Source organism: Equus przewalskii, chromosome 15, assembly GCF_037783145.1.
Source record: "Equus przewalskii isolate Varuska chromosome 15, EquPr2, whole genome shotgun sequence".
NCBI lineage: Eukaryota > Metazoa > Chordata > Mammalia > Perissodactyla > Equidae > Equus > Equus przewalskii.
In genome coordinates this window covers 6307623-6328794 of record NC_091845.1, presented here as the reverse complement: position 1 = coordinate 6328794, position 21172 = coordinate 6307623, and the positions used below count along the sequence as shown (strand labels likewise).

Here is a 21172-nt window from a genome sequence, read left to right as displayed (position 1 = left end):
TTTGTCAATGTAATAAAAGTCACTTGGTTACCTATAGTGACGACTCCATTATGCAGTGCAGAGATCTCTAGGGTAGGAGGCAGAGAACCTGACTCTTACTCAGTCAGCCTCTAACTAACTGCACTCGTGGGCAAGTCACTTGGCTTCATTTTCTTCATCTGTCAAATGAGGAGCTTAGATTATCTCTAAAAGGGCTTTTCCGCTCTAATATTTCAGGATAATTTTTGTCTCTGGATATCAGCTATCGTAATGGGAGGGGAATTAGAAAATTCCCAGGTCAATTCACACTGCAAAATGATTGGCATGAATCAGTAAGGAGGGGCTAGATAAATAAATTAGAAACATATCTATGAGTGCTATGACATCAAACTGAAACAAATTCAAAGGGGTTGAAAAACAATGAGTGATTAAGTGTCTCTTTAAGGTCACTTCCAACAAGACTACTAAGTGTCACAGAATCTGTGAAAGGTTTTTTCCTGGTGCTACTCTTGTTGCACAGCCTGACGTGTTTCTCTAATGAAGCCTTTATTTGAGAATTACTCTTCATAGTACGCCCCAGCCTCCTGCACCTGGCACATCATAGGTGTTCATTGAAAGTTTGCTGAAATTAATTGTTGTTTAATATAGAACTGAAAGACCAGAAAGAGATTTGTTTTTCTAACCAGTACTCACTTTAGAAAGTCTGCAGTTCATAACCCAGCTCTACTACTTAGTAACTGTGTATTCTTAGGCAAGTTACTTACTTCCATAATTGTGCCTCAGTTTCCTCTTCTTTAAGGAGAATTATAAGTGTACCTCCTCACAGGGCTGTTGTGAGGATTAAATGAAACAATCCAAGTGTTGTATTTGGCACAATACTTAGCAAAGACTTAGGATTCTATTAATCTTAGCTAATGGAGTTGTTAAGGAGATGCAGCACTTCCCCAGATGTTCTAATAGAAGTTTTTATTTTCTTTTCATAAGGGACAAGATAAAACCGCAAAGGTAAACCATATAGTTCTGGTGCTTGATTTTATAATTTAGTATCTTTTCTGATCCACTTCCATGCTCCCAAATAGTGATGCCTATCAGATTAGAGAAGTTACTTCATTTTTGCATGATATTGGTTGCATTTTTGTTGAAATACCTTGTACTTTAGAATATTGTGAAAAATCTGCTCGTTGCCTAGAAGAGAGTTTAAAGCTAAGTTTGAAGGTCTGTGATAAATGGGCCAAGTTCATGTCCTTCCTCACCAATTCTGGCTAAAGACTTCTGCCTCTGTGAAACACACTAAAGGTTGGGAAATTAATGGATACACCCTGATGCAACACACTCCTGTCTCCCAGCTGGAGAGCTCACACAATGTTACTTATCCCTGAGAAGGGCTGTAGTTCATTTGTTCATTTGTGCTTTCATGGGTAATTGCACAGAGTAACAAAAAACACCTTGTCGTCCTACAGCTTGGCAGAAACAGTAGCTTATGTTTTCTAGAGGTGAAATTAGAAGCAGACTCCCTCGGCCCATCTCTAAGTCAAAATAAAATAAAATGTCCAGGGAACCACGGTGCCTCCCACAACTATGGTCCTTGGAGTAGTACTGTTTAGGTTAAAATGTCCCAGAATAAGAAGACAAGGAGAAGGGAAAGGGGGAAGGGAAAATGTGTATTTAAGCAGAATGTTTTCATAGAGATGAAGAGCCAAGCTGTCTTTCTTTCTTATTTTGTCCTTTCCATGAGGGGAATAAAACCAACAACTTTGTAGGACCCTAATCTTCTTCCTGCAGTAAACAAAAGAGAAAAGCTGAGTATACATTGAGAGGAGGTGTTATGGCTTAAGTTGTATTTTATTAATAATATTGAAGATAACCATCTTTTCTGGGGAGCATAAGTCTTAGCAAAACTAAGCCATTGAGAATGTATCTTTATTTTTGTTTTCACAGAAAACTGAACACTCATTCTACTCTTCTCTATAAAATATGATCATTCAGTTGGCTGTTCTTTAGTAAACAACCACTGCGCACAAGGACTAAAGGGAAAACAGAATAATAAAACAGTGTCCTTGGGCTCTAGAACTTGAAATCTAATGGTAGAGATTTGTGTCTAGGTAATTCTGTCAGTGTTAAAGGGGTGGTAGAAAGCGCTGTGGGACACAGAGAGGATTTTTAAGGTGGAGAATTTGTGGAAGGTTGCATGGAGAGAGCAGCACTTGGACTACTGTGGGATTTCCTGCTGCTGTGGGAAAGACAGAAGGGATTGTGACATGCAGCAGTGCGGGGTGGGAAGAAGAGCAACCTCATGTACAAAGATGAGCAGACTAGAAAATGCCCATGTTTAACCTGGGTAAATAGTATGACATGCCTAACCATGGGATATGCCAAGAATGGGAGTGAGGTCTGGGATCAGTAGTGGAAAATAAGGCTGAAAAAGTAAGTTAGGACTGTGGCAGGGAGGGCCTTGAATGCCAAGCTAAGATATTTTAATTTATTCTATTGCTCAGTGCTTCTCCTGCCTTCACCAGTATGCCCTTTATAGAAGAGGACAGCAGAAAGAGCATTCTTGGGGGTAGGAAGAGAAGGATGAATAGGTGGAGCACAGGGCCGTTCAGGGCACTGAAACTTTATTCTGTATGATACGGTAACGGCAGATACGTGACATTGTGCGTCTGTCAAAATCACAGAACTGTGCAACAAAAAGAGTGAACCCTAATGTAAACTATGGACTTTGGTTAATAGTAATGTATCAATATTGGTTCATCAATTGTGTAACAAGCCCTCCACACTAAGGCAAGTGTTAATAATAGGGGAAATTCAAATTAATAACAGGAGAAACTGTGTGTTTCAGGGGTGGAGGGGAAAAGGGTATATGGGATCTCTGTGCTTTATGCTCGATTTGTAAGTAAACCTAAAACTGCTTTTTAAAAATAAAGTTTATTTTTAAAAAAATAGCATTCTTTTGACCATGAAAAGTAGTACCAGTACAATTTTTTTTAAGAGTTTCATGTTACATCTTTAAAAAAATCACATGAATTTTTCATTCTGTTCATTTACACATAAATGGCCATTTTAACATTAAAATTTTCCTCAAAGCTTTTCCATAAAATAGATGACCCCTAGGATATGATTCCTGTATTAAGAAGCACGGCTTTGGTCTGTAGGGAGTCACTGAAGTCAGATATTAAAAGTGAAACAAACCTGTAAAATGATGAGCAACCAATTTTTCTTGCAACACAGATATCTTTTGCATCCTTATTTTCGTTCCCCAGTATTTATACAAAGGCATGTACACTGCCTTTGACTCACTTAGTCAACCTTTATTTTGTATGCAGAAGAATTTTGCAATGACATAATGAAAAACAATTGATAAACTCACTTTTGTGGATACTACAGTTGAGACAAGAGGTCTATTTTAATAGGAATGTAATTTATACTAGGAAAAATGGAAAGAGAAATGTAAACTAAGCATGCTGAGGAGCTGGAGAAAGTAAATGGAGTGACCTAGGTTAGGCAGGTTTAGATGAATTTTGAAACAGGACACAGTTCGATGGGCGCCCCCATCATTAAGAGCACAAACTTTTTTCTGGATGTCATTGAGACCCAGTATGACCTTTAAGCTATCACCAATGCACATTCCTTTTTATGGTGTGTAGTGTTTATACGCTAACACAGATAACTTAGGGTTGTTTGGGTACTTATTTATGTACGTATTCAGACATGTGAACCCAAACGGTGCTTAATGAGTCCTCTTGGAACCACTGAAGCACATTTACAGGACTAGTCTCCTTATTTGTATTTGCAAGGCATTTTGTTTTTCTTATGGAGACCACAACTGGAATCTTTAACCTCATGCAAGAAGCAGCCTTTCAGAGTAAATTCCTTGGCTCTCTGCCTGCTGGGAAAGAACAAGAGGCCTAGTCCCAGATGCCCCTTGGAGAGTAGCCCTTCCTCCATACGATGTTTTCATCAATGAGAGAATAAAGGAATATATACACACTAAGGCTTCTGGGTCAATCTTGAGTTTGAATTCCCTGCTTACTAGCTGTTGGACGCTGGGCAAGTCACTTTACCTTTCTAGTCCTGGCTTACTTATCTTTAAAGTGGAGATAATATCTCGGGTTATATGGAACAAAAGGTACAGTATTTCTGGTACGTGGGAGGTACTCAGTAAATGCTGGTTTGCTTCCGCTTCTCTGCCTCTTCTGCTAAAATTTCACAGCCACTTCATCAATTCATTTGATATTTAATAAATAAATGTTTAATAAGCACTTACTATGAGCTAAGCCTTTTGCTTGCTGGTGGGGATATGACTGCAAATAAGATGGATAAGCCTATGATTTCAGGAGCCCTAGAGTTTATAAACAGTTCATTTATTTGCTCCACTGTCAGCAATCCAAAATTCCCACAGCTCTCCACTGGTGTTTTTGACTAAAGAATTACCATTTAAAAGACTTTTTTGGCACCGCTTTGAATAGTGAACTGGTTTCAGGTAAACCGAGTCAGACAGACTCCTATTGCTTAAAGCTTATATGTTTTCTTGTTTCCATTTTTGTTTTGGAGGTGGTTCTTAGATTCTCATTTTGACATTCTCTCATTTATAATCAAATATGTTTCCACGTATCTCTAACCTCTCTGTTCTCAGTATGGGGAACACTTTCTCCTCTTTAAGGAAAGGTGTATGCACAAAAAAGATAAACAGTTGAGTGAGTTTTCATAGCACCGAAGGGATCTTCCCTTTTTAAAAAGATTCATTTTTGTATTACTTTAAGAACAAAATTATTTTATAATGCAGTTAAAGAATAAATTGTTACCTAAATTTAATATACCAACTTTTCTGTCACACAAAAGCATTATAAACACAAATACTGGAGCAAAATTTTCATCCTAAAGAGAAGAATGTTTAGGATCTCTAATTTCAAGAAAGTAAAATTGTCCCAGGACCCTATGCTCTTTAAAAATCATTAACGGGGCCAGCTCTGTGGCCAAGTGGTTAAGTTCATGTGCTCCCTTGGCAGCCCGGGGTTTGTTGGTTTGGATCCTGGGCACGGATCTACACACCACTCATCAAGCCATGCTGTGGTGGCATCCCACATAGAGGAACTAGAAAAACTTACAACTAGGATATAGCACTATGTATCAGGGCTTTGGGGAGGAAAAAAATCATTAACAGCCTTGATTGATGATCTCCTGTAGGAGATAATAAGAGCAGGGCTGTTTGCAGGACGTTTATATGGGTACACTATATATATCAGTACTATTATAGGGGTCTCTCCTGTGATATCCAGGTAAGGGGTGACTTCTATCCTTTAGTAAAACAACCTGGAAGCAGTAAGAAGGTGGTTATGTTCTCTTGCCTCATTGTGATTACCTAGATGAGATTTCTTTACCAAAGACTCTGTCAGTTCCCTTTCTATATATCTTTAGAAGATTGCTCTGTCCTCCAGGACTAACTTCATAGCTATTCTTTTTTCCATTACAGAAATTACCATGGTTGACACGGAGATGCCATTTTGGCCCACCAACTTTGGAATCAGTTCTGTGGATCTCTCTGTAATGGATGATCACTCCCACTCCTTTGACATCAAGCCCTTCACTACTGTTGATTTCTCCAGCATTTCTGCTCCACACTATGAAGACATTCCATTTGCAAGAGCTGATCCCATGGTTGATTATAAGTATGACCTGAAGCTTCAAGAGTACCAAAGTATGATCTTTATTTTCACCGTTCAGACTACTAAGACTAGAATTGGACTAATCTCTCAATAACACTGGAATAAATGTTCCAGAGACTAAAACTAGATACCCCAGATCGTTCTTTTCTTTTTTTCCTCCTTCCTCTCCTTTCTAGTTTTTCTTGCTTTTTTCCTTCTTAGCATTTTTTTTAGCGTGATTACATTGCCAGATATATCTCAGGCCAAGAGTCCTTCACCCAAACTCTTAATTCTTTTGGACACTTATAAGTTAATAAGTAACAATTTGCTACCTTGTATGACTTATCATCACTAAATTACTTAATTATAATCTATTTTTCCTTATTCTGCAGTTTGAGATGCTTATACCAAAACCTATTTTCAGCACAAATTTAAATTTTGACATTGTAATCTATTGATAAATCTTCATGCCATTAACTCAACTCACATCTAAACATCAGACTCAGGAAAAACTAAAACTGCACTTTTCAAGATAAAATAAATTTCTATGATGCTATTTCCTTGATTTTTATCTCTGTGTGTGCTGATATGCTGGTTTTCCAAAGCCACCACTATGTATTTGGCAACCATTACTTGACAATAAGTAAGAACTTCCTGTATTTCTTGTTGTTTTTTTTAGGTAAATAATATAGTTGGTTATATTTATGTATGTGGTTTTCAGTTGGAGCCTAATATGGACGTTTAATAGTCCTGATCCTAACCAGCAGAAAGAAGGTGGTGCTTACTTTCCATGGGTTCTCTCACTCTCTATGAAAGATCATTTCACAAACCACCTTTTCAGACTCAACACTGAGGGTAACCTGGTCTCTTATTTTTCATGTACCTTCAAGCTGGGGTTACCGTTACCTTTCTGTGCCAATGTTCCTTCTGTGTTTCTTTTGCAGGAATGGTTTAAAAAATACTTCTAAATTGCAACATTTAAATAAAAATACATAATTTAATATTGTGATGAATGACACATCACATTACGTAGCAAAATAACCCTAATTTGTCTCAAATACTATGTGTTGTCTGCTAGAGTTTTAGTATTACAGGGTATAGAAGGGTCATAGAACCATAGACTTAATTCCCTTCCCTGTTTTATTTTTACAGGTGAGGCTCAGAGGTGTTGTGACTTGCCTGTGATTACAAAGCCTGCTTTTTCCTCTGTTTTTGTGTGTGTGTGTGTTCCCTAGTGCTTCCACACTTAAATAAGAAAAATATGGCAGTAAGGTGTACTATGTTAACTTGCCCTATTGCCATTTTAGCATTGTTTTTCATGTGATAATTATCTACTCACATTTTCCTATCCATAGGTGCGATCAAAGTGGAGCCTGCATCCCCACCTTATTATTCAGAAAAGACTCAGCTGCACAGCAAGCCTCATGAAGAGCCCTCCAGCTCTCTCATGGCAATTGAATGCCGTGTCTGTGGAGATAAAGCTTCGGGCTTCCACTATGGAGTTCATGCTTGTGAAGGATGCAAGGTGAAAAAAAATCTTACATCAAAGAATTTGCTGAAAATTTACCCGTTATATCATTTCCTGTTGGAAACACATGACAAGGAATTGAGATAAGATTGTCAAACTTTTTTTTTTGGTAAAACCCATTCTTCAAATGATATAATATTTGAAAACCTAAGAAAATTGATAAAAGCAGGGCTGCTTTGCCTCACTTCCCATTCTCCAAATTGGTCCTTTGAGGCACTGAGCTCATTCAACCCTGGAACATTGCAGATTAAAAAAAAAAAAATAGAGTGATTTGTCCAAAGTCACGGCAAGACAGTGATGAGCTGGCCCAGAACCCAGATTTCCTGAATCTTCTAGTGTTTTTTTTCACTCTACCGTATAATATTTTGTGTATGGAAGGCTTGACAGATTTGATAGATAGATATCTTCATTTGATCCTTAGAATAGTCCTATAAAGTTGAGCTTATTTATGGCCACTTTACAGATGTAGAAATTACGAATTAGTGAGACCTGCCCATGATCATCCACTCGTAAGTGGCAGAGCTAGGACTAGAACATATCCTGTGACTCCTAAGCCAGTGCTCTGTGTTTTCTCATTCCAGCATCAGTTTGAGCCATGTGTTATAGACAGGTAAAGGGAGAGAATTATTTGGGGAAGGACATACTGTTTCTCCTCACCTCCTTTCTTTGTGAAAAAGGGTATTTTGGAAAGTGGACACATTTAATAATATTCTTCCCAGTTTTTAAGAAAATATTAATCCATTCATATTTTAATATATAGTCTTTTTAAATAATGTTTTTTAATATACTCAGCGAATAAAATAGTAATAGACTAGTATTTATTATATACCCCAAGGCTCAGAATAAGTTGTTCATAAATATTTACCTTAGAACATAAACACTGCTTATATAAGATAAGATCAAATTCACTCCTCAGTTGGGCTTTTAATTCGGAATAAAGATATACAACAGCAGTTAGGTAGGCATTAGAACATCTGGGTTCCCAACTGGATTGTAGGCCAAAAAAGGAAATTAGTATTTACTGAATTTCTACTATGCACCAGATATTGTGCAAGATGCTTTTACATATAGCACTTTGTAGCCACATTCTGCCTAAGTTTTTGCATCTATAAAACAATGGTGTCGAATTAGATGATCTGTAAAATCTCTTCAATTCAAACAGTTGATTATTCTAAAGACAACCTAATAAAGTCACTACCTGATCACATAAACACTTTAGCCCTCTGTCACCTCATGTATAAACAACTTGGTTAGATTAGCTATCCAACGTCTTATTTGTCTCTAAATTCCAAAATGACTCCATTCATTCTTTGATTAAGACCAAACTAAAATATCTGTCATCTTATATGAAATCATTATGCATAGTCTGTTATTAAGATCTCAATGAGTACTAAGGATATGTCATTTTATTGGGTTAGATTTATACAATTTTTGAGTGAGTAAATTATTGCTAAATTCTGAGAAATAACCTGAAGAATCCATTCAGTTTTAGTCATCTTGGTAATTTATGTTGATAAATAAAAACAATATGATTGGTTAAGTTTATACCATAAATTATTGTTTTTTATGGGCTGGTAGGGTACTTAGAAAACTAGGATGTTTAAACAGATAGTTCCACCATGATTCTATTAGTCAGATATTTGTGGAGAGTTAACATTACTGAGAACAGCTAAAAATTAAAAGACAAAACATTGTGAGTAGTTGGTTATAGTGATAAAAGCTAAGTTCCGAGGGCACAAAAACTTAGAAAATAAAAGCAAGCAGGATAAGAAGTAGCACAAAGAAGAGGGAAGAGGGCGGAGAAGATCAAAGTGACTTCACGGTAGGAACAGAGAGGGTCTTAAGCAGAGATGGAGAAGGAACCCCTAATAAACCTGAAGAGCACGCAGGAGTCTTTGACCTACCATAGATACACAGACAAATCAGCAAAAACAATAGGAGAAAGTTAAGAGGATTGTATACCAATCTGCCGTAACTTGCAAACCTTCCAAAATATGAACTTACAGACTTCCTAAACTGCAAAGGAGGCTATGCCAACCTTGGAAGGGAAACTAGACATCTATTCATTTGAAAGATAAGAATAAGAAAAATGTTAGTGGAATAATATAATTTGGCTTCTCCAAGTATAAGTCAGCAGTTCTCAAAGTGTGGTCTGGAGACCTCTAGGGGTCCCTGAGACCCTTTCAAGACACCCATGAGGTTGAAACTATCTTTATAATAATACTTTGTTGTTATTTACCATTTTCACTCTCATTCTCTCAGGAGTCGCAGTGGCGTGTTCCAGACGCTACATCACATGGAATGATAACATAGCTCTGATGCCTAATGGAATGTTTGCCTGTATGTTCTCATACATAAGAATTTCTCAGTTTTAATTTCTAGTCTGATAAATATCAGTAGATATAGCCCACATAAACAAAAGCTCTTTGGGATCTTCAGTAATTTTTAAGAGAGTAAAGAGGTCCTGAGACCAAAAAGTTTGAGAACCACTTTTGTAAGGCATTGAGGCTGAAGAAATACTCATTCTTTGCCACTTTGGAACTAAAAATTGCTGCCACACTCTGAATGTAGCTAAATTAGACCAGTGGCTGTCAGTAATGAAAGATATCTACTTAGTTTATTAACAGTACTTGGTGAAAAGCCAGGAAAGTGAAATCAACAAGTGTGTTTGACTCACCCGTACAGTCATGTACCACTTAATGACAGGGATATGTTCTGAGAAATGTCATTAAGTGATTTCGTCATTGTGCAAACATCATAGAGTGTACTGAAGGGGAACAAAATTTGCCACCCGTAGGGGTTATTTTAGGATGATTGTGTGTGTGTGTGTAAGATTGGCCCTGAGCTAACATCTCTGCCAATCTTCGTCTATTTTGTATGTGGGATGCCTCCACAGCATGGCTTGATGAGTGATGTGTAGGTCCATGCTCGGGATTCAAACCTGTGAACCCCAGACCGCTAAAGTGGAGTGCGTGAACTTAACCACTACACCACTGGGCCGGCCCCCTTGGGCTGATTATTTTTAAGAAACAAAAGACTCAGAAGGTTTTTCTTGTTACCTCCTCCTTAACTGCCTAGAAGAATTTAGATTAAAAAAACCTATCTCAGGGGGCCAGCCTGGTGACGTAGTGGTTAAGTTCATGTGTTCCACTTTGGTGGCCCGGGGTTCACACATTCAGATCTCGGGTGTGGACCTAGCACACTCATCAAGCCACGCTGTGGTGGCATCCCACATAAGTTAGAGGAAGATTGGCACAGGTGTTAGCTCAGCGACAATCTTCCTCAAGCAAAAAGAGGAAGATTGGCAACAGATGTTAGCTCAGGGCCAATCTTCCTCAGAAAACAAAAAAAAACCCTGTCTCAGGAAGCGAGCTCTCACCTTAGCATCACATGAACTGGGTGGTAGATAAGGAGGAACCTAGAAAAGCCTGTTGGGCTCCCCTCTGAGTTCTTCTGTTTCTGTGGCCAAACATTTGTTTTCCAAACATTTGCTCCTTTCACCTACCTGTGAATCGCCTTCCTTCCCTTTGAAGGCCCTGACTCTCCCCGCCCTCAACATCTTCTTCTGTCTTTAGCTGAGGGTGGTATTTAAGGTGAGGGCTTTGGCCATTTTGGCCAATTATTCACTTTTCCTGGGTTTCTCCCATGTATACATGTTATTAAACTTTTGTTTGTTTTATCCTGTTACTCTGTCTCATTCAGTTTAATTTTTAGACCAGAGAGAAGAACCTAGAGAGTAGAGGAAAATTTCTTCCTCCCCTACAGGATTTACAAAAACCTAGATGGTATAGTCTACCACACACCTAGGCTGTATGCTACTCATCTGATGGGCCCACCACCATACATGCAGTCCATCATTGATCAAAACGTCATTATGTGGCACGTGACTGAATGTATTTTCTGAAAGGTGCTTTGACAGTTTAACATTTGCCATTTCAGCAGAATGTAGGATATACAAATAATTAACATACAGTTGACCACAAACCTGAAGACTAATTTATGGATTGAAGAAGAGATATATTGCTTAAGCTGGCTGTTAGTAGACCTTGTTAAACATTTTGCAATGCCAGCGGAACAAGTTTATATTAGTGATCCTTGCCAGACTTCACACAGGAATAAAACGATTGAGTTTGGGTTAAAGTAAAATAGTGACAGATTCTTAGGTGTATTAATATTGCAGACTTAGGTAAAATATAACCTTTGGCTACTGAAAGATATGTATACCTTAGAGCTTACAAAGCTGTCATTTATTGCTTACAAATTTGGACACTTTTTTTTTTCTGGTAGGTTCCACTGTATTTTTTCATCTTTAGTGAAAGATCATTTTATAACCATAGACCTACCTAAAAATATAAGTGAATACAATCTACCATACAATACAATGTAATCCATTTTTGTATTTCTATATAGGACCATACCTCAGGAAGAGTTTTTAATATATTCTCACTGCCAATGATAGCTCATTGATTCGGTTTCTATCAGCCATACCATTTCGTGGGAAAGCTGAATACAGGCCCAATACAGGGCTTTTAATCTCATTGTAAAGTTAACAATACCATTCTTAGGTCTCATTGCACCTGAAGTCTTGTTAAAAGTAAAGCAATTAGGGAGAGGTCAGAGCAAATTTTTTAAAATGCAAAAACAAAAAAACAGGCATCACCTTCTCACAGACAAATGTGAAGACTTTTGAATAAATATATACACAAAACAATTTTCTGAAATGGTGACTGATGCCTTCCATCACACCAATTCAGACTTCACTATAGTCAGAAGAGTAAGTTGTTGAAATTATACATTGTTTTATAGACTCTGAAGTAGTAAGAGTGTTGTTAAAGAGTATTTCTTTATCAGTAATATGAAAAAAATTTGGAAAAGCCTGGCTTATTCTTCAAATAAATAAACAAATTTACAGAAAAACACTGAGTAATAGCCTTATATCTTCCTCTTATATTTCTTGAAGGAGTCAAATGACAAAAACAGTCAGTTATCGTAAACTTAGTGTTAAAAAAAAAATTAAAAGCAAGCTCCAAGCTGTGTGCTGGAGTCTGTGTATATTCAGTTTAAGATTTTATGTACACATACAGTACATAAGTGATATTCAGAGTAATTATTCTTTAACATTGAAAGACCTTGATTCATCACAAAAAGAACATGATATACTTTGAAAGACATCATATGAGTTAAAACAAAAATTTGCTTTTTAAGGGTTGAACTTAAATAACGTTCTCTTATCAAATAATTCTCTTATCAAAAAACCTTCCTCTCTAATCATGCCAAATAACTGAGTATACTGGAACCTGCCCCATTGTCAGCTAGCCAAGCAGCATTTTCAACTACTAATATTAGTTTGAAAAAGTGAAAATCAGAAAAGCAGTCAAGGAATATCATAAAATATATGTGATCACATTGGCAAAAATAAAAACAAAATTTCTCACCAACCTTTGTCAGTGAGAACATTTCCGTACATTAGCCTTCTATTAATCAGTGAAAAAAAAAAAACCCACCTTTTTAATAATTAAAGGTCCTCAGAACCCCATGAGAATTGAAGAGGCTTCAACTTCCGGCAGATCCTTTGTAGAACATATTCTTTGAAATATTTCTGATCTCATAAGAGGTACAGAAAACTCTCCAAAGCAACAATAGCAAAACAAAGAAACAAATCCTAGGTCTTGAGCTATAAGCTGCAGGTGCATTTAGAGGGTGGGGTTTCCCTCATGATAGGTGCTCGTAGGAGTACTAATGTGCAGCCTTGCAGATGCCTGTAGCAGTGTTCTGAGCCATCAGTGAGGAGGAGCTGAGGCTGGGGCTTTTGAATTGAGCCAGGATTCTCAGGGGCGTCTGAAATAGTCACAAGTCAATGGCGCCCCTGGCTTCCAACAGAAGTATCTGCAAATCCTCTTTGGAGGAAAGAATTCCCAATTTAGACTCTGTAGGATTCCCACAGTTTAAGGTCAAGAAATAAGTTCAAAATAGAATATCAGCAAGAACATGATAAGGCAATCGACTTGAATGACATTCATCAGAAGTAAACAAACAAAACAAACAGACTTAGACCTCTCTGCCCCTATCCAAGGAAAGCAAATATTGGGATTGCCTGATATAGAATATAGGCAGTTGTGTATGAATTGTTTAAAGAAATGGGGCAGAATCACAGCAATGAACAAGCAATAACAGACTATCAGGAATGACCAGGCAGCTTTGAAAATAAACCAATGTAACTTCTAAAAGTGAAAAATATAATTATTGAAATAAAAATTTAATGGAAGGGTCAAATGGCATACTGGACCAGCAAAAGAGAGGATTACTATACTAGAAGATAAATGCAAAGGAACTACTGAGAATGAGATAACAATGTCTGAAAAAATATGTCTCATCCAAAAACTGCTAGAATTTGAAGCCTCTTTTAGGTCTTTAAGGATTCATAGGATCTTTGAATATTAAAAAGATATGTCTTCGTCATTAATGAATAGAAGAGTTATGTGCAGAACTATTCTCGTTGGCAGACTTTGGTGAGAAATGTTTGCTTTTATTTTTGTCATTGTAATCATGCATCTTTCCTGGTCTTATTTGACTGCTGTTCTGATGCTTGCTTCTGCAATCAATATTAGTGAGTAATTAGTGAAAAGAGGATGGAAAATATAAAAGAGAAGTTCAGAAATCTGAAGGCCAGAATAAGAAGGTCTCACCCTTAATCTAATTGGAGTCCCAGACCTGATGAACACGTGAAACCAGGATACAGAAAACAACAACATGTCCACAAAGGTAAATGAAAAGAAATCCATGCCTTGACACACTGTAGTAAAACTGCAGAGTTCTAAAGATAGCATATATAAAGGGAATCAAAGAGAAAAGAAAGAAAAACACCTTCAAAGTTGATTGACAACAGACCTCTCAATAGCAACAATGGAAGCACAAAGAAAATGGGAACTCAAAAGTTTTAAGAGAAAGTAACTGAATACCCAGTACTCTATCAAGAATGAGAGTGAAATGAAAATATTTACAGGTTGAAAAAACAAAAAAGACTTAAATAGTAAGGTTCAAGCATAGTAAGCTGTAGAGGAGATATTTACAACACCTAGAACAGACAACAAATCAGTATCTAGAATATATAAAGAATTTCAAAATTCAACTTTAATGCATTAGAGAACTGGGAAATGATACAAATTAAGATCATGCTTAGATTCTATTTTACACATACTAAATTGTCAAAAGTTAAGAAGTCTGACAATATCAAGTGTTGGCCAGACTGGAACTTTCATAAACTGCTGGTGGGGTGTAAATTGATATAATCATTTTGGAAAACACTTTGGGGCATTATCTTGTAAAATTTAACAATCACATCTTGTACAATCCAGAAATTCTGCTCCTAGGTAACTCTTGTACATGTGCATCATAATAAATTTACAATCTGTATAGAAGAAGCACTGTTCATAATAGCAGAAAATTGGCAACAAGTCAAACACCTGTCAAAATGAAAATAGATTAATACATTGTGGTAGAGTCACACAGTAGAATATTATGTAGTTGTGGAAATGAATAAATCATAGCTTCTCACAAGAAAGTGGATAAATATTAGGAAAATATTACCAAGTGGATAAATATTAGAAACACTAAATTTTATCAAGTGAAAATCCCAAAAAACTACATATAGTATGATACCACTTAATGAAGCCCCAAACAAGCATGCCTAAGCAATGTGTTACTTAGTTTTACATATTGTGTGATAAAACTATATTTTTTTAAAGGTCAAGGAAATGATAAACACAAAATTGGGAATAATGATCATGTTGTCAGGGGAGCTGGAGCTGGGTAAGGGAAGAATACATCAGTATTCTGGTTATGACTTTAAATCTTGGCTTGGACAGTGGGCTTATGTGTGATAGTGATCTTATTATGTTTTATAATTGCATGTATTTTCTACATGTTTGTGATTAACATTACATTAATAGGATAGCAACAAAAATAAAAGGAAAAGAGTATGCCAATGGCCTTGTAATATCTCAGTCATAGTTTAGAATCACAAAATATCAGAGATGGAAGTGCCTCCTCGTTTTACAGATGGGAGAGGTGAGGCCCAGAGAGGGAGTTAAGTGACACATATATTTATTCATCAAATTTTATAGAGCACTGTTGTTAGTGTTTGGGTCATATCCAAGGGCATAAAAGACCCTCCTTGCACCTATGGAGGTCACAATTTTATTGGGCAGTGGGAAAGGGGCAGAAAATAAACACAAATATAATAAGTAAATTATATGAGATGTTAGAAAGTCATAAGTGCTATTGGAAAAAACCGAAAAACTAGAGCAGAGTAAAGGAGATTGAGTTCCAGAAGAGAGGTGGGGGCCAGGCCAGGCCACAGTGTTAAATGGGGTGGATAAACCTCATTGAGAAGCTGAGATGTTAGCAAAACCTAAAGGCAATGAGGGAAATAGGCAAGTGTATATTTAGAGAAAGCTTTCCACATGAGAGAAGGAAGTCAAGAGTGACTTTAAGGATTTTACCTCAAGAAACTGGGAGGGTGGCATTGCATCAACTTAGATGGAGAAAGCTGAAGTGAGTTTGTAGGTAATATCAGGACTTGGTGTTGGACATGCTGCGTTTGAGATGGCCGTTAGCTTTCCAAGTGAAGATGTCAAGTAAGCAGTAGAATAGACTTATCCAGAGTTCAAGGTAGAAATCTGGAGAAAGTTAAAATGCATGCCAGTGGTAGAATCTGTGCTTTTTGTACCAAACAGGGCCAGGTAAATTGAAAGGGTTAAAAACTGATTTCATGAAGACGAACACAAAAGAAACGAAGTGGAATACGCTGAACAAGAAAATGGAATTAGGAAACATTTCTGGTTAGAATGTTTTCAGATCTTTCAAAAAATATATAACTATCACAGAATTCAGTTAGCCTCAAATCAACGTATTTGCTATTTTGAGATAGCAGTTGGTTTTCTAAGGATTTATATTTTACGTCTCCTGTTATTTCCTATTATCTCTTTTTATTTGTATGCTGCAGCGATTATGGTGCACTCTTTCAACTGCATAAATAAATGAAACCAATTCTGTAGGAAATTATGCAACATAGAGAATTCCAAAAAGTCATCCACATGTGGATTTTTATTGGCCCTGATCATGTTTTAGAATGAAATGATTATAACTTTGCCAAACTGCTTAACACAATTATAAAGGCTGGAGCATGCTGTTGGAATGATTTGCAGAGAGACTGAACTGATTACATGGTGTTTTATTTGCATCACATTAAATTTAGAGCATGCTGAAATCCCCATGTAGAGCCAAGATCTGTTGAATGACATCAGTTGGATGTGGTCAGTAAGAGCTAAAAAAGGACACTGGAGATCCTCTTGTTCTTTATTTCATAGCAAAGAAAACTGAGTTCCAGAGAGGTTAAGTGACTTGTCTAAAGCCACCAGTGACAGAACTGTGTCAAGAACCTACCTTTTCTGATACCCAGGCCAAGGTGCCTTTAACCATATGTTACTGCTTCCTTGTGTCACAAAGACTTTAATTTTGCTTCTTTTTTTTCATATCCCTTTGCAGGGTTTCTTCCGGAGGACAATCAGATTGAAGCTTATTTATGATAGGTGTGATCTTAACTGTCGGATCCACAAAAAAAGTAGAAATAAATGTCAGTACTGTCGGTTTCAGAAATGCCTTGCTGTGGGGATGTCTCATAACGGTAAGTGAACACTTAGCACCATGTACTTTATTCTTCTCATTATGGCTGTCAGATCAGTAGACAGTAGGGCTGTTGCTGAAAATGTGTACAGTTTTTCCACAAAATGCCAGATTTCAGAATACTGCATGCTGATAAGACATTCCTCAATTAGGTCAGAATTTGTAAGCTTTTAATGTGGAATCCTTCTCTCTTGTGTTTGGGCATCTGCCACGATGGGAGAAAAGACTTGAAAATCTGAGAGGTGATGGAAATAACCAGTATTTTAAAACAAATGTAATGATAATTGTGATTAATTTTTTATGTTGCTTTAATAGCATTAAAATGTGTATCAGTAGTCTCTTTCTGCTTTAAATGTAAGAAAATTCTGGAGATTTCTGGGTATGGAACTTTAACTGGCATATCAGAATTTAGATTTATGCAGTGTTTTTTTTTCACTTTACTATGGAAAAATGAGTACAGCACTATCCTTGACTTTAAGGAGCATACAGACTCATGGACAAAGCAAATATTTTAAAGTTCCATAAAACTTCAGTGTCCATAGAAACATAAGAGAGTAAAACTTTCTACTTTTTAAACCTATTTCTAAAACCAAGCTTATGATTTGGAGTGTCAGTTTAAGGGAAAGATGTAGAAGACCTGAGAAGAGCCTGTTTTCATGAACTGTAGAACTAACCCAGTAAAATCACGGAAGACAGGCCTGTTTGAAGAAGTTGCTCTTGGTCCCCATTTGGCTCTGACTGGTTGACTAGCTCACAAAACAAATTTTAGATGTAACTTGGTAGTATTGTATTTGTCAATTATTAGTCGGTTCTTTGAAAAATCACTATGGGCTCAAGAAATATAAAACGCTAAAGTGATCAACTTAAATCTGAAGTCTCATTTCATTATACATCCTATTTTTTCTTTCTTTGGCCTTCACCTCTCTCAAAACTGATCTGGTAAGAATATAGTCTTTGAAGTCCATCTTCATCTTTAAGGACTCCAAAGCATCTGTGAAAATTAAATTTTTGTTCCATCTTGCAGATCTTGGTTTTTACAGCAGAAACCATCAAGATATTTGGGAATCACTAATTGGTTGATACTCTACCCTTTAAAAATAGTTTACAAAATTATATTTGCATCATCAATTTGGGGTCATACCCTCTAAAGGCAAGAATATATTTTGAGGAGATCTATCAGCTATACTGGAGAGGATGGAAATTTGGTCCAACTTTCCTCAACAGTTGATTACATGTGCTCTGTAGCAGTACATAATAGCAGTCATTGATTGCAAAATAACTTGCAGGTTTAATGCCATCAATTTCCTTTTTCTTTCAGACCTCATAAGACATAAGGTCACATTTTCAAGTCAAGAGTTGTATTTTAGGTGATGCAATCAAATTGCAATAAACTTATTTTATCTTTATGAAGAAATCTTTGACTTTGAGGTCATTATCATTGACTGCCTAGGAAAGCATGCCAGTTCTACTTTTAATGCTATTTATTTTTTGCCCTTTAGGAAAAATTGTCACTTTTCACATTGACGTGAAATGTATTTCCTGTTGCTTGCACACATTCATGTAAAATGTATCTCCTGTTGCTTATTGTTGATAGGTAAATAATATTTAAACCCCAACCTATGTAATATTAATGGTATAATTTTCTCTTCCCAGAAAAGTCAAAGAAAGCTATCATGAACTTGATAAGAAGGTCATCTTTTGGCTTCATATGACAATTAACTTACTCTATTTAGAGAGAAGAATGGTCTTGATAGGGAGTGTTCATTTAGTTCTTCTTGTGAAGGCAAAAAGAAAGGAATTAAACGTCACGGCATCAAAGACTTAGGTAATTCAGTATTTACAGGATTGCAGACATGACTAAGAAAATCCCTTCTCAGAGGTTTTGATAGGAATGTGTTTGGTGCACAGAAAAGAAAACATCCATTTGATCTATATATAAGAAGGGTAGGGGCCGGCCCCGTAGCCGAGTAGTTAAGTTCGCACGCTCCGCTTCGGCGGCTCAGGACTTCGCTGGTTTGGATCCTGGGCGCGGACATGGCACCACTCATCAGGTCATGTTAGGGTGGCGTCCCATATAGCACAACCAGAGGCACTCACAACTAGAACATACAATCTATGTACTGGGGGGCTTTGGGGAGAAGAAGAAGAAGAAGAAGAAAAAAAAAAGATTGGCAACAGATGTTAGCACAGGTGCCAATCTTTAAAAAAAAAAAGGGAAACTCAACGACTAGGTTTTTTCTTAGTTCTGCCCATTATCCTAATGAAGGAAACATTTCCAAATACAAAGTTTTCTAGGAGGTTGTAGTAACTATTTAAAATAAAATTCATGGCTCTGGCCAGTGTGAGGCCGACAGTAATGAGGTTTCCGTTCATATAGAATGCCTATTTATTAGTGTTTTATGTGACTGGACCTCAGTGTAATACCCACCAACTCATCAAAAGAGGCTTTCTAGTGTTATTCCAAAATCAGCACCTCGCTGTTTTCAGTATGCACAGGAAAAAATTAACATTCCCCAAAGTAAATTTCCTCAGTTCTGTGTTACTGTTATTTCTGCTCTTTGCTCTCTGTTTAGTCCATTCGATGCATTCAGCTTCCCTCTTAGTTTCCCGCTCCCAGCTTTTAGGAGGCGTCTGAAGAAACCTTCAGGGAACACTGAGGGCCCTGGGGAATATTGTTGGAAAATCACTGAAATAAATGATTGGTAAATCCTTTCAGCTTTGAAAATTCTATGATTCTATGGAAATAAATCAATCCACCTCACTGAATTTTTCATTTTTCAACCAGCTATTCCATATCTTATAGACAGTGTCACGGTCTTCCCAAATATCTAGAAATCTGGCATCTGTCAGTTGCCTGAATTTGAAACTTACCCCCTTTCCGTTTTGGTGCCATAAAAATATAATTCATGTGCCTGAATCAGGTCTTCTGTATGTTCTGATTAATTGCTCAGCAGTTGAAGGCAGTATGTTTGATGATCGCGTAATGATGTAGCCCCAAAGTACAAATCCAAAGCAGCCTGGGCTAAAGAAAGCATAAAAGGTGTATTTGGCTAATGGTATTTGGTGGATGATTCCATCTTGAGATGGAACTTTCGTTTTGATTGTGACACGTAGCTAAACATCATAGGAGAACGTGATTTCAGAATTTTTCCAGTTGGAAACAGTTATTTTTCAAATATCCGTTTTCAACATTGGGTAGAAAAAGCACCCAGGTGTTGGACTAATGTGCTTTGGAAACAAAGTTTTTGTTTCCCTGTAGCAATCAAGATAAACATGTTCCAGTTATTTTGGTCGTTTAACAATCCATCATTTCTAAACCATGGGTCTGTCCCACTGACTGCTCTGAAGTCTTCCTGAGTCACCCCAGGCACCATCAGTTCAGTACCCTGTCTAGACACCACCTTCAGAGGAAAGCCCCAAATGAAAGGAAAGCAGAAATAAAGACCCAACTTCCTGGGCTACCCAGAGGCACATGAAACTTAGTGATCATTGCATCAGCTGCTACTTGTTTTACATTTTGAATTAATGAAGCTGGTATCCACAGAATCTTGATGAAAGTACTCTTCATAGATTAATGTTGCTCATTCACTCAAACGGGCACTCAACACACATTTTTATACTTGTTCAAAGTATAATTTCTGTTTTAAAGTCCTGCTGTCAAGATCCCTGACATTAATAATATTTTTAAAATATGTCCTCTTTATTTTTAATAAGATAATTTACTCCTTAAGAATTTTGACTGGTGAATATTCCATATTCAAGAGCTTCTTTTCATATATGAACTAAGTAATAAAATAATAAGTGTAGGCTGTGCATTTAAAAATAATATGAAGTAGAGAAAAATTGACTTATGTTACTTATGAGTCATTTGGCTAGGTTTTTCCTATACCATTGAGATTTGAACAAAAATTATATTTTTCGTAAATATAAAAAAATTGGTGAAACCTTAGCTTTGCTGATTAGGATGTCCTATTATACAAATGATGGGGTTGTTTTTCATTTGTTAAAAAAAAAAAAGCTGACAGGCTTAAAATCAATTTCTCAGCAGCTTCATAAAAATCTAGAAAAATGGTTTCACCAATTTTGTGGCACTCAGCATTTTTAAGGTAGTTCTCTCCTTCCTCGTAAACAGAAGCTCTAGTGTATGTTGCAAAAAAGAAGTATGAATGACAAATAAGTTTGACATGTTACCTTTTTTTCTTTAGTCTTCTTTGTGATATAAAGGAAAATTACCCCAATGTTAACTTTCAGAAAATGTCACAAAGTAAAAAGTCCTAATGCACACAGCAGCTATGTTACTCCAGCCCGCGTGGCATTCATGATTGCCCACAGTCTAGCC

At 36.8% G+C, this 21172-nt stretch overlaps 1 protein-coding gene and 1 long non-coding RNA gene across 9 annotated transcripts in view; one reads left to right on the top strand and one right to left on the bottom strand.

Annotated features, from left to right (window-relative positions):
• The window catches only part of PPARG (peroxisome proliferator activated receptor gamma), a 130389-nt gene that overhangs the window by 74991 nt on the left and 34226 nt on the right, over positions 1-21172 (top strand). For all 8 annotated transcript variants that reach the window (XM_070576488.1, XM_070576489.1, XM_008525651.2 and 5 more), the window contains 3 exons: positions 5450-5674; positions 6977-7146; positions 16696-16834. In XM_070576488.1, the coding sequence (XP_070432589.1) occupies positions 5458-5674; positions 6977-7146; positions 16696-16834 (526 nt within the window). In that variant the 5' untranslated portion in view covers positions 5450-5457. The remainder of the gene's footprint in view (positions 1-5449; positions 5675-6976; positions 7147-16695; positions 16835-21172) is intronic.
• On the bottom strand, positions 1622-19908 carry LOC139076091 (uncharacterized). The gene is made up of 2 exons (XR_011527344.1): positions 19705-19908; positions 1622-1755 (listed from the first exon to the last, which is right to left on the bottom strand). It is a non-coding gene; the product is annotated as an uncharacterized lncRNA (long non-coding RNA).